The 13,096-nt window shown below is 50.7% G+C and overlaps 1 protein-coding gene across 1 annotated transcript in view; it reads left to right on the plus strand.

The window, feature by feature from the left end:
* The window catches only part of LOC120885683 (obscurin-like), a 67,190-nt gene that overhangs the window by 19,893 nt on the left and 34,201 nt on the right, over positions 1-13,096 (plus strand). Inside the window, 3 exon segments of the mRNA XM_078035638.1 lie at positions 4,047-4,322; positions 8,334-8,609; positions 9,826-10,101. Of these exon segments, the coding sequence (XP_077891764.1) occupies positions 4,047-4,322; positions 8,334-8,609; positions 9,826-10,101 (828 nt within the window).

Genomic DNA, 13,096 nt, shown 5'->3' on the forward strand with positions numbered 1-13,096 from the left:
GGGAGTGGAACAGTCCTCTAATCTTCTAAAGAAGTAGAATCATAGTAATAATCTTATAGAGCCTTATCTTAGCCCAGTGGCTCTGCAACAAATCATACCAAATATTATCCCATGTTAATAGACATTCTAGAACGCTGAAGAAGGAAGTACACTCCCTAGCTCATTTTATGTAGGTAGTACATGATCGACGCTAAAGCATACAAGGTCAGCAAGAGGCTTATATCTCCAGTGTGAAGTTCAAGCTCCTCTGCTAATGTTAGCCCAATGAGTCCAGCAAAGTAAAGGGATTGTCTGCTCTGGGAGATGTGAAATGCAGGAGTGCAGGCCTAGTTCACACAGGAACATCAGGTGGTCACCAGCGCCCAGTGCTAACAGGCTTGAGGGACAGGGTATGACTCTTCCTGGCCATGCAGTGACAGTATTTGATGAATGTAACATCAAAAGTTGTAAAGATTGTTTGACACAATTCAACATGCAGTTCTTAGCAAACTCTGGATGAGATGATTCCTCCTTAGCTTAACAGAGTGGTTGTAGGAAAAGTGAGGGCAAAGGGACACCAGTGGTGCAGACTTCAGAGCGTCACCTTCAAGACCAGGAGTGGACAAGGGAGGGGTTGCTGTCGGCATTGGAAAGGGAAGGAATGGGGCTCAGACACTCGTGCTTGGGCTCACAGAGTACAGGTTTATTAGTACAGAATGCTGGAAATATCGTTGACTGTGTCCAGGAGGAGAGCAGGGGCAATATCCATACTCAGGTGTTAGTGTACAGACTCTTCTTCATCCACACAAGTAAGCAAGCAGATGATGAAGTGGACTTTCCAAGAACTAGTGCAGAGCCAAGAGCATGGCATTACTGTTTCAGGTCTTCTCAGACACAGGCCCACAGACGTGGTGAAGATGCACATCACTAGGAACTGGAGAGGAAGCAGAAGGGGTCTAAGTGCATGGAGGCAGTCTGTGGGAGAGCCAGAGATTCGCAGTCACAGTCCAGATGCCTGCTGCTTCTCTCCAGGAGTAGGAATATCGACAGGCCAAAAGGGCAGAGGCACTTCTGGAGAGCAACTGGAGGGCACGGGCGACCAGAGTCAGGACATTCGCATGGCTGAAGGCAGGAGCAAACAAGAGGACAGGGGCAACTGAGCAGTTAGCTCAGAACAACTAGGTAGCAAGTGGGCTGGCCATGCCTGTAACCCCAGGGACTCGGAGGCTGAAGTAGGGGGAGGCAGGTTTGAGGCCAGAATCAGTAACTTAGCAAAACCCTATCTCAAAAAATATAATTTATAAAAGCGAGTTGGGGATGTAGCTCAGTGCTAGAGTGCTTGCCTAGCATGTGCAAGATCCTGGGTTCAATGCCTAACATCATACACACACTCAAACACACACACACACAAAAAAAAAAAAAAAAACAAAGAAAAGGGACACAGCTCTGAGTGTAACCAGGTCCCTCTCCTCCTTCATGACTCTGTTGTGGTGCTACCAGAAGGTATAGAGAGGGATGTTATTTTCCAAACTAGTTCTAAGACCATTAAACTTAGAAAAAAAATTGAAAATCAGATATCCAACTCAACCCTAAAGGAATCCAATACAGGCTTTACCTCAGCGTAGAGGTGAAGCAGGTCTTCAAGGTGGACCTCAGTAGAGGTGAGGCGGGCTCTTAGCAGGTGTCCTGTGTTTCTCCATTACTTCAAATTAATTGTAGTTTTATTAGAGAGAACGTAGGGCATTGGCCATTAAGCAAACAGATGTATTTACCTGTGGTGAAACTGAAACTACCCCATCAGAAGACACTCTATAGGAGGAAAGGGCAAGCCCCTCAAATGGGGCCTACTCAGGACCCATGACTGTCCACAACTTAGCAGGTAATCATATGCAGAGCTGCTAAGAAGGAATTGGAAAACACAGTGCTACTGAAAGTGGGCAGGATAGTTTAGCAGGACCAGCCCAGAGCAGCCCAGAGCAGCCCACAGCAGGACACAGCAGCCCAGAACAGCCCAGAGCAGTCCAGAGCAGCCCACAGAGCCCACAGGAGCCCACAGCAGCCCACAGCAGCCCAGAGCAGCCCACAGCAGGACACAGTAGCCAAGAGTAGCCCAGAGCAGCCCAGACCAGCCCAGACCAGCCCACAGCAGGACACAGCAGCCCAGAACAGCCCAGAGCAGTCCAGAGCAGCCCACAGAGCCCACAGGAGCCCACAGCAGCCCACAGCAGCCCAGAGCAGCCCACAGCAGGACACAGTAGCCAAGAGTAGCCCAGAGCAGCCCAGACCAGCCCAGAGCAGCCCACAGCAGGACACAGTAGCCCAGAGCATCCCACAGCATCCCAGAGCAGCTCAGAGCAGCCCAGAGCAGCACAGAGCATCTCACAGCAGGACACAATAGGACACAGCAGCCCAGAGCACCCCAGAGCAGGACACAGCAGCCCAGAGCAGCCCAGAGCAGCCCAGAGCAGCTCACAGCAGGACACAACAGGACACAGCAGCCCAGAGCACCCCAGAGCAGGACACAGCAGCCCAGAGCAGCCCAGAGCAGCTCACAGCAGGACACAGCAGGATACAGCAGCCCAGAGCAGGACACAGCAGCCCAGAGCAGGACACAGTAGGACACAGCAGCCCAGAGCAGCCCACAGCAGCCCAGAGTAATCTAGAGCAGCCCAGAGCAGCCCAGAGCAGCCTAGAACAACTCAGAGCAGGACACAGCAGCCCAGAGCAGCCCAGAGCAGCCCACAGCAGGACACAGTAGCCAAGAGTATCCCAGAGCAGCCCACAGCAGCCCAGAGCAGCACACAGCAGGACACAGTAGCCCAGAGCAGCCCACAGCATCCCAGAGCAGCCCAGAGCAGGACACAGTAGCCCAGAGCATCCCACAGCAGCACACAGCAGCCCAGAGCAGGGTGCAGCAGCCCAGAGCAGCCAACAAGCAGCCCAGAGCAGCCCAGAGCATCCCACAGCAGCTCACAGCAGGACACAGAAGGACACAGCAGCCCAGAGCAGCACACAGTAGCCCAGAGCAGCTCATAGCAGCCCAGAGCAGCCCAGAGCAGGACACAGCAGGACACAGCATCACACAGCAGCACAGAATTGCCCAGAGCAGCCCAGAGCATCCCACAGCAGGACACAGCAGCTCAGAGCAACACACAGTAGCCCAGAGTAGTCCACAGCAGCCCAGAGAAGTCCATATCAGAACACAGCAGGACACAGCAGCCCAGAGCAGCCCAGAGCAGCCCGCAGCAGCCCACAGCAGCCCCGAGCAGAACACAGTAGCCCAGAGCAGGACACAGCAGCCCACAGCAGTCCACAACAGTCCACAGCAGCCCACAGCAGTCCACAGCAGCCCAGAGCACCCCAGAGCAGGACACAGCATCCTACAGCAGCCCAGAGCAGGACACCACAGCCCAGAGCAGGACACAGCAGTTCACAGCAGGACACAGCAGCCCAGAGCAGGACAAAGCAGCCCAGAGAAGGACACAGCAACCCACAGCAGGACACAGCAGCCCACAGCAGCCCAGAGCAGGACACAGCAGAACACAGCAGCCCCGAGTAGCCCCAAGTAGGACACAACAGCCCACAGCAGGACACAGCAGCCCAGGGGAGCCCAGAGCAGGACATAGCAGCCCATAACAGCCCAGAGCAGTCCACAGCAATGCAGAAGACATTGGCAGCGTCTACCTCATGGGGCTAAGGACAGTGGGTGAAAGCCAGAGCAGTGTAGACACACCCAGAGGGATATTGGGCTGGCCCTTCCAGATCCTCCCCAGAGCTCATGCCCTGCACAGTTCTGGGGAGACTCTTTCTGGTCTCTAAGGGGCGGGTGCTGTGTCCTTAGAGAGGAGTCTGAGTGTCACAGTGTTCCCACCTGGTACAGCCCCAAGCAGCAAGTACAGGCTGTGTCACACACTGTGGTCTCTTGTACTGAGGATGCTGGACTTCTCCAGGGCCCGAGCTGGTGTGGCCTGCAGAAGTGTCTCTCCTCAGGTGTCCAGCCAGTTGCCTTTTTCCAGGTGGCTTCCTGGACAATCTCTGACCTATGCGTCCCTCCCCTCTGTCCCCAGAGCACAAGGCTGTGTCTGCCAAGGGGCAGCCAGCAAACAGTGAGGTGAAGGCTGATGCGGGGGCCTGCGCCACTCTGAGCTGCGAGGTGGCCCAGGTCCAGACAGAGGTGACATGGTACAAGGATGGGAAGAAGCTGAGCCAGAGCTCCTAGGTGCGCGTGGAGGCCTCTGGCTGCAGGCGGCAGCTGGTGGTGCAGCAGGTGGGCAAGGCAGACGCTGGGGAGTACAGCTGTGAGGCCGGGGGCCAGAGAGTCTCCTTCCGCCTGGACGTCAGAGGTGAGTTCCTATGGGACACTAAGTTGGCTTGTTTGGAGGTGATAACTGGTGTACCCATGGCTGACCCAGTGGTCTTTCCACTTGACTTCCCCCAACTGCTTACCCCATCTTCCCCACTCCATGGTCAAGCCTAAGGCTGAGCCGGGGTTACTAGAAGGGAAGACAGGAAGGACGAGGGCCCTCTGTGCCTCAGAGGCTTGGTCATGCCTGGCACCTGCTCAGAGCTGTCCTGATATCCCTCTGGGTCAAGGACTGCGTCTCTACCAGGCTTTGAGTTCTGAGGTAGACCGACGTCACTGTCCCCATTGTGAGGGTTGTGACTGAGCTTGATCTGGAGGTTCTGGCAGCTCCAGAGACCCACATCCAGCTTCTGATTTTAGTGTCTTTTACCCTGATGAGGGGAAACCCAAGCTCCGGTCATACTAGGAGTTATCTCAGGGTTGACCCACAGGTTATCGTGTCTGTGTGTCTGGCCTGCTTCCCTCCTGGAATGTGGATTCAACGTTCTGTGTGCCCACCATGGAATCATGCAGGTCCACAGTTGGTCAACTCGCTCCTTAGGCAAACCTTTGAGGTTTGGAGTCATCTTTTTAGAGCAAATTTTGTTTTTCTCTTTCTTTGATTAGAGCACTGTGCATCAATGTGCCTCTTAGGAGTTTAATTTGTGAACTTGGAAGTGGAACGAGTGTGAAGCTTATGGCACACCTGTGGGTTTTGTTGGAGCTGTGTCACTGCCACAGCAACCTGACTGGCCAGGCAGAGAGTTCTGAGCATTTCTCTGGCGATTCCTGTGTCTAGCTTCACTGCTGACCCCTGAGAGCTATGGGAACTGGTGTAGTGCCCTGTGTCAGAGTGCACCTGGGGGGGCAGGTGCCCCGAGCTACCATGTGATGGCTTGGTCCTCTGCCCCGTGTGAGCACTTGTTGCCATGGGCACCAAACACAGGCTCACTGTGTGTGTTCTTGTCAAGGTATTTGTGACATTTTATGATTTAATGCTAGGAAATTTGAAAAAATTGACAAATTAGCCAATTCCTGGAAAACTACATCAGAATTTACACAAGGAAAAGTAGAGAACTCAAACAATCCTATAGCTTTTTAAAGCAATGGAGTCTAATTTAAAAAATCTCTCAAAAGAGCTAAATTCATTTATCATGGGTTAATTATACCATATATATTTGAAATAAACTACTCTGTTCATGATCATCTTTCTAGAGAATAGAAAGGGGATATGTGCCCCCTGACTCATTTTATATAGATGGTATAATACCGACATCAAAATCTGGTGAAAAGTGCATTCAACTTTGCAATCACAGGCTCATCTCAGATGGATACCAGGGCCAAAATCCTGTGCAGAACACTGGCAAACTGCATGGGGCCCATACTGAGAGCACAGCACACACTGGGTGAAGATTGGAATCCAGGACACAAAGTTGTTTATTGATCAGAACATCAACAAATCAGTATGATTATGGCTTGAAGAGACCATGAGAGAAAAGGCATGAGTCCCCCTCAGAAGATAGAGTGCCAGGTTTCAGTTCATGACTAAAATGCTCAGGGGTAACTCCAGGGAAACTGGGATGACTGGATTGTGCAAAATAACTACACAAGAGATACAAATACCTTTTTCATTGAGGTCGCTTTGATGGCTCCTCTGACCTTAAGGGTCTGCAGGAAGAGAGAGAGAGAGAGAGAGAGAGAGAGAGAGAGAGCGAGAGCGAGAGAGCACACTCTGACCCCTTTTATTAAGGAGAAGTGATTCAAATGAGGCAAGGGGTCAGGTTTCAGGGGTCTGAGTCTATCTTCCTGATGTCCACTGTCAGCAGGTTGACTCAAACCTGGATAGGCCACAGCCAAGGGCACAGTAAGAGAAGGGGATACACATAAGGCACTTCCATGGAAGATTCTATCCTAAACAGGGCAAGGGTTATATTACAAAGGAACAGATGAGTATAGTTCCACCCATGGGGCTGTAGCAAGACACACCCATGCACGAGACACCCACCCTCGGACCCAAGAAGGGTGGGGAAAGCTCTGCCACATTTCTGTGACTGAGCGCCTCAGCACCCAGCTGGGGAGTATGACTCAGTCAAGTGCAAGGTTGGTCTCCCACAATAGAGAATGGAGTGCTTGATAATGTTACAGAAAATGTGGCACTGGAGAGAGACAAGCTATGCTTGGAGATGTAAAGAGCAAGATTCTTTCAGCTCCTGTGTGGCCTCGACAGAGTCTTCTCTGAAGGCTGAGCTCTCCTCTTTGTTCTCAGCATCTTAATACAATACAGACTCCTGGGTTTCAAGACTTCTCTCATGCAAGTGGCCTTGCTCTCTCCTCGATCTCCAGGCAGCTGCCCCAGCTGCTGAGCAAGCCTGATTACAGAAGCAGAGACTTGCAGACTGCAACTGTTTACACAGAGAGACCCCTCAGGAAGGAGTTGTTGCTGCAGTAGAAGTTTGACTTCTCACCTGAGAGACATAGTTTAGCTTCCTTTTGTGTTTATACCTTCTTAGGCTGGGGTGTGGCTCCATGGTGGAGCACTTGCCTATGTGTGGGAGGCCTGTCAGGTCCCAGCACTGCAGCAAACCCCTGCTCTGGTAAGAAGAGGAGCTTCCTAAGCCCTCTGTGGAGGGCACTACAGCAGCAATCGCCACCCTTTAGCATAACTCTGAGCACTTCCCTTTTAAGGACAACAGGGCCACATGACAGTGTGTCCAGCCTCATGAGATACTGAGGAGGAATATCAAACAGAGACTCACAGCTTGGGTAAAGTGAGCGTAGATTCCACAACTTCTGTCTGTAGATGAGCTACAGAGTCAGAAAGTAACAGAACTACCATAGCATCCCCAGTACCATATGTTGTAACTGCATGCAGAGGAAGCATATTTAAGGCCTCAGAGGACAAATTAGTAAGTATGTTAGGGAGACACAGAGGTGACACGAGTCAGTTTTGAGAAACGTGTACAAGATAGAGAAAAGTCTGCTCCTGATGATCCACAGAGTTCTTTTTCAGGGAGTGTGAAGATTGTCAAGTTGAGTCCAAAGGACAGGTGGAGACACCGTACCATGAGCAAAGAGAGAACATTCAATCTGTCTAAACCCAGACGTACTCTTCAGCCATAGTACAGAAGACAGCTGGGCACCACAAGGGCATAGAGACAGGGCCAGGAGAATAGCACATGGAGCCCAGAGACCTGAGCATCCTCAGAGCACCTTTTACCATGGCAAGGGTGTGGGGCACAGAAAGAGGATGGCTGTCAGGTGAGTGGTGTGGAGACCTCAGCCACAGGTCTGCATGGAAGAGAATGGAAGTGACGTCTCCCTCTCTCCACACACAGTCATCAATTGGGTGCGTCAGATTCCCACCTGGAGTAGAACCAGCTCTTAGCAGGTGGTGTGGATCGTGTATGACCTCAGGGTAACAGGTTCCTACACAGGACATGATGGTGCTGCCCACAGAGGCAGATCAACATATGTCTCCTGAAATGAAGGACTATTATTGAAATATGTAACAAGCCCCAGAACAAACATGAAGGAGAGCTCACGCTACTGACTACTGAGTACAAGTCTCAGCAGGGAGACCAAGCACCATTGGCTAGAAAAGGAAAAGCCTCAGCCACATGGGCCTCAGGATAAGGCACAGGAGTGGCCGAACATCACCAGAGAAGCTGTCAGGCTCATAGCAGGCAGGAACTGGGTGACCCAGCAGAGCTCATGCCCTGCACGGTCCTGGGGGGGACTCTTGCTGGTCATGGGCGGGTGCATAATCCCCAGGGTGGAGCCTGTGCAGAAAGCTGTCACAGTGTTCCCACCTGCAACAGCCCCATGCAGCAGGGGCAGGCTGTGTCACACACTGAGGTCCCTTGTGCTGAGGGTGCCTTGCTTCTACAGGGCACGAGCTAGTGTGGCCTGCAGAACGGTCTGTCCTCAGCTGTCTAGCCAGATGGCTTTCCTCAGGTGGCTTCCTGCCCTGGACAGAGTCCCTGACCTGCATGTTACTCCTCCCTGTCCCCAGAGCCCAAGGTGGTATTTGCTAAAGAGCAGCTGGCACTCAGTGAGGTGAAGGCCAAGGCGGGGGCGAGTGCCACTCTGAGCTGCGAGGTGGCCTAGGCCCAGACAGAAGTGACATGGTACAAGGATGGGAAGAAGCTGAGCCAGAGCTCCCAGGTGCGCGTGGAGGTCTCTGGCTGCAGGCGGCAGCTTGTGGTGCAGCAGGCAGGCAAGGCAAATGTCGGGGAGGACAGCTGCGAGGCTGGGGGCCAGAGGGTCTCCTTCCGTCTAGATGTCACAGGTGGGTGCTGCTAGGGCTGGGTGAATGGAGGGAGGGTGGTAACTCTAAGGCACCTGTGGCAGCCTAGGCTCTGTGAGGCCTGTGTCCTTCCTAATCTTGGACCTCAGCATCTGTGGCCCAGCTCTGGGTGGAGTTGGGCACTGGGAGTTGTTTGTACCTGGGGAGTGTGTCCTGCAGGGGCAGGGGCTCCCTCTACCTGCCTGTTCCTACTTGCTGGGCCCAGAGCTCCAGAAGCCCTTACTTGGGCCCTTTGGAATCGTTCATGTCTATCCCTTCTTGCTTCCTCATCTCCTCCCCTCCCCACTGTGACCTGTCTCTCAGCCTGGGAAAGTGCCACCTATGGCTGGGAACCTTGCTCCTGATAGCCAGACTGGTGCTGGGCTCTCTCCTGATAGGTCCAGGATGACAGCTGTCTGCTGATTGGCCCACAGTGGCACATAGCTCCCTACAGATTTTTTCCCCACTGGCATTGAGCTCTCTGCTGATTTGCTGGCAGTTGGCTGTCTGCTGATTGGCCCACAGTGGCACTTGGCTGTCTACTGATTGGCTGGCACTGAGCTCTCTGTTAATTTGCCCCATCTGGTACTGAGCTGTCTGCTAACTGGCCCACACTGTTACTGAGCTCTATGCTGATTGGCTGGCACTTGGTTTTCTGCTGATTGGCTTGCACAGGCTCTGGGTTCTCTGCTGATTGACCAGAACTGGCAATCTGGTCTCCTGCATTCCTTTGGTAGCTGTTGCCAACAAAGATGTGGGTTTCTGGTTTGGTGCTCAGGTGGACTTCCCTGCTATGTCTGCCTCCCCCTGCTTTTGTGCTCCCTGCATGATGGGAGAGCTGGGAAGTCACTGATGGGCTGGGGTTCCAGGGAGGAGAAGGGTCATGGTCTATTCCCAACAGCTGGGAGGGTGTTGGCATCAGGAGGTAGGCCTGGCTGTGGTGGCCTTGTGGGCTGTGACAGTGCAGTTACCTGCAGGATCAGAGTGGATCAGAAAGTTATTAGGGCTCTGATGAGGACAGGCTGCCCAGCTGTCTACTCACCAGCCTTGCAGTTTGCAGCTTGGGTAATTTGTAGGATAGAACTTAGGCATGGCCATGTAATGTTCTGCTCATGATGGACACTCTGTTCAGCCATCCCTGAGGTGGGCTTGGGCTGTGAGACAGGGCTGGGTCTCTTCTGGAGTCCTTGACCTATGTGTCCTTTCCCTCTCTACCCAGAGCCCAAGGTCCTGTTTGCCAAGAAGAAGCCTGCATGCAGCGAGGTGAAAGCCCAGGCGGGGGCCTGCGCCACTCTGAGCTGCGAGGTGGCCCAGTCCCAGACAGAGGTGACATGGTACAAGGATGGGAAAAAGCTGAGCCAGAGCTCCCAGGTGCGCATGGAGGCCTCTAGCTGCAGGCGGCAGCTGGTGGGGCAGCAGGTGGGCAATGCAGACGCTGGGGAGTACAGCTGTGAGGCCAGGGGCCAGAGGGTCTCCTTCCATCTGGATGTCACAGGTGAGTTCTTGTGGTTCCACCGTCACTGTGTTTGGAGATGAAGGGGAGCCTTGCCAGTGCCCACAGTGACCTGGTGTATTTTCCATCCATGTACATGTCTGTATGTCTCCTGAACTCACACCTGTGGCTAAGCCACTGGGTGTGAGAGGAAGTGTCTGAGGAGGCCACAGCTGTGTGCTGCACTTGGCGTGTCCACCTATGATGTCCATCTCATATTCCCATAACCTGTCCTGACTAACACTGCTGAGTGTTAGTCTTTTCTGGACTCTGCTCTTCCCTGGTACTCAGAGCTGAGCCAATGAGGGTCCCTCTCTGAAGTATATCACAGTTCCTCCAGGACTCACCCAGCCCCCCACACGCTCTTCCTAACAAGAGATTTTTGAGTTTGTTGAACCAACCTGGGAAATCCCAGACACTCAGCCAGATCAGGATTTGATCAATGCTGACATGGGCTATGGAGGGTCAGTTGTGTAGGTGTTCTGGAACACTCTTCCCTTCTTTCCAAGAACTCGGACATGCTGTCTACCCCCTCTGTGGACACGTGCTGTGCTACTCACAGGAGAGGTTGGAATCCTGTTTTCAAAGCAATTCATGTTTTCTGTTATTTTATCTCATTCTCTCTCTTTTTTTTTTTTTTTTTTTTTTTTTGTGGTGCCGATAGACAAGTGCTCTACTCTGAGCTACATCCTCAGCCCTAATTCCATTATTCTGGACCAGAATTCCCCTTGGTGTTCAACTTAGCAACTTAGAGGTAGAACATAGTTCTAAAAAAAATGTAGTTCATCAATATAGTGCTTTGGCACAGTTGGTGAGGCCAGATTACTATTTGGCTAGGCTGTTCCCTTTTCCTGGGGACTCTGTGTCTGGTTCCCTGCTGATTCATGGAGCCTGCTTGTTAGGAGAGTTGAGCTTCCTGTCAGTGTGGGCATGGTCCACAGAGATACCACATAGCATCCCCAACCTGCAACCCCAGATGCTCCCAAGGCAGAGGCTTTGTGCTGACATGACACCACAAGTCATGGGCTTCACATTGCAAAGCTTCACTTCATATACAAAATTATTAAAAACACTGTATAATCACATTCAGGCTCAGTGTTTAAGGTCATCATGAAACTTAAATGAATTTTGTGGTTAGCATTGGGTCTCATCCCCAAGAAAGCTCAACATTTGTCTGCAAAGATCTAGAAATCTTTTTTTTTTTAATCTGTAATCCAAAGCACTTCTGGCCCAGGCATTTTGGAAAAGGGATTCTCAACCCATATTTGGTCTACATACCAAACCCTGTAATATCTATTTCTGATACATTATTTTAATAAGCATATTCATTATTTTATGCAACGAGATTTTAAAAGTTTTGATAAATTATCCAGTTTCTTAAAGACTAAATAAAAACTGACCCAAGAAAAAATAGAGAGCTTACATAGTTCTCAGGGCTGTTAACAGTGGAGCCAGGAGGAAAGCGGCTTTTCAAGGGGCAGTAGAAGCCAAGTGGCTCCAGTGGAGAAGTCCCCACATGTGCTGGAAGTGAACTCTCCTGTATCCAGGGAGGTTCCTGTAGAGAACAGAAAGGGGTGCACTTTTAAGTCTGACTTACAGAAGTAGTAACATTGGTACTAACACCAAACCAAAAAAATAGAAGGAATTCATATTTTAGGTCAATCTGTTGTCAGTATCAACTGAACAAAGATTTAGCAGGCTGAATTCAGCAATACATTAAGAGAATCAGAATGCTAATGGAATTCTTCATCCAGGGATACATGTCTGCTTAACAGTACAAATATCAGGAAATCAACATGAAGCATTATCATTTCTGATTGAAAAAATGTAGTTCATCAATATAAGTGCAGAATAAAGTATTTGATAAAAATTTGACACTGTAAATTGCGCAGAAATGTTTGACAAAATGTATCCTCAATCATGCTATAAAATTTTTTTGTCTTAAGATTTGTAAGGCAGTGCAAAAAGATGTAAGTAGAAGGCTCTTTCTCAATTTAGTAAATAGTTTTATACAAAATTCACAAAGGGAAACCCTGAGAGTGTCTCTGAGATCAGGAGCCTCTCAAGGCAGCAGCTGTCACAGGTGAAGCCACAGTGCATGGCATGGTTAGAGAGGAGAGGAAACGAGAGGCGTGAAATCAGGAAGAAGTGAAGGTTACAGATGGTATGATTTGTCCAAAAGCTAAACCACTGGCTCAGTAAGATCTGAGACGTTCAAGTGCCATATATAAAAACAATATAAAGTAAGTGTGTCACAGCACACTAGCGATAAATGATTTGAAAACGACCCCATGAAAGATCTGAAAGAGCTTCAAAAGTGCTGTTAGTAATTTCAAGCCTGATAAAAGACATCAGAGACCCTGTGTGCTTTTTTGAGAGATGACAAAGATATACATAAATGGACAGAAATATGTGGAAGGATCAGGGATGCTCAGTCCCAGTCAACATCTAAGCAAGTGTGTTTTGGGATGAAGTGCAGAGGTGAGCTCACACACAGACTTGTGCAGAGGTGGAGTCCCAGTACCCGGTCTGCATTACCTTTTCCCACTCTGCACACGTGTGAAGAAAGGATGGCTCTTCTGTAACACAGGGTCGTGTGAGCACGGAAGGGTTCCTGTCCCACAACCTGAAAACGAAGTATGCACACGATGCTGGGTGAGAGCTTGGTAGCAGATTTATCAGAAGCAAGGCCAACTCCCACAGCATGGAAGGATCCCCAAGGGCACTGTGGGGACCCTGTGTCCAGCAGTCTTCTGTCCAGGAGTCTTTATACTGTTTTGATGAGGAATTAACCTTTGACTGGAGAGTTCACTTGACTGTTGTCTTCCTATGAGTCAATTCAGAGTGTGCAATTTTAACTTCTTATTCCAACAGTGGGATGGGGTAATGTGTTTGTTAAGTTGAATGTGTCTTGTTCTCATTCTTTAAAACAGAAGAATTGCCTAGGTTCAAAGCAGCTCCTTGGCATTGACCTATGTTGAGGTCATCAAGAAACCTG

This window comes from Ictidomys tridecemlineatus, assembly GCF_052094955.1.
Source record: "Ictidomys tridecemlineatus isolate mIctTri1 chromosome 6 unlocalized genomic scaffold, mIctTri1.hap1 SUPER_6_unloc_1, whole genome shotgun sequence".
NCBI lineage: Eukaryota > Metazoa > Chordata > Mammalia > Rodentia > Sciuridae > Ictidomys > Ictidomys tridecemlineatus.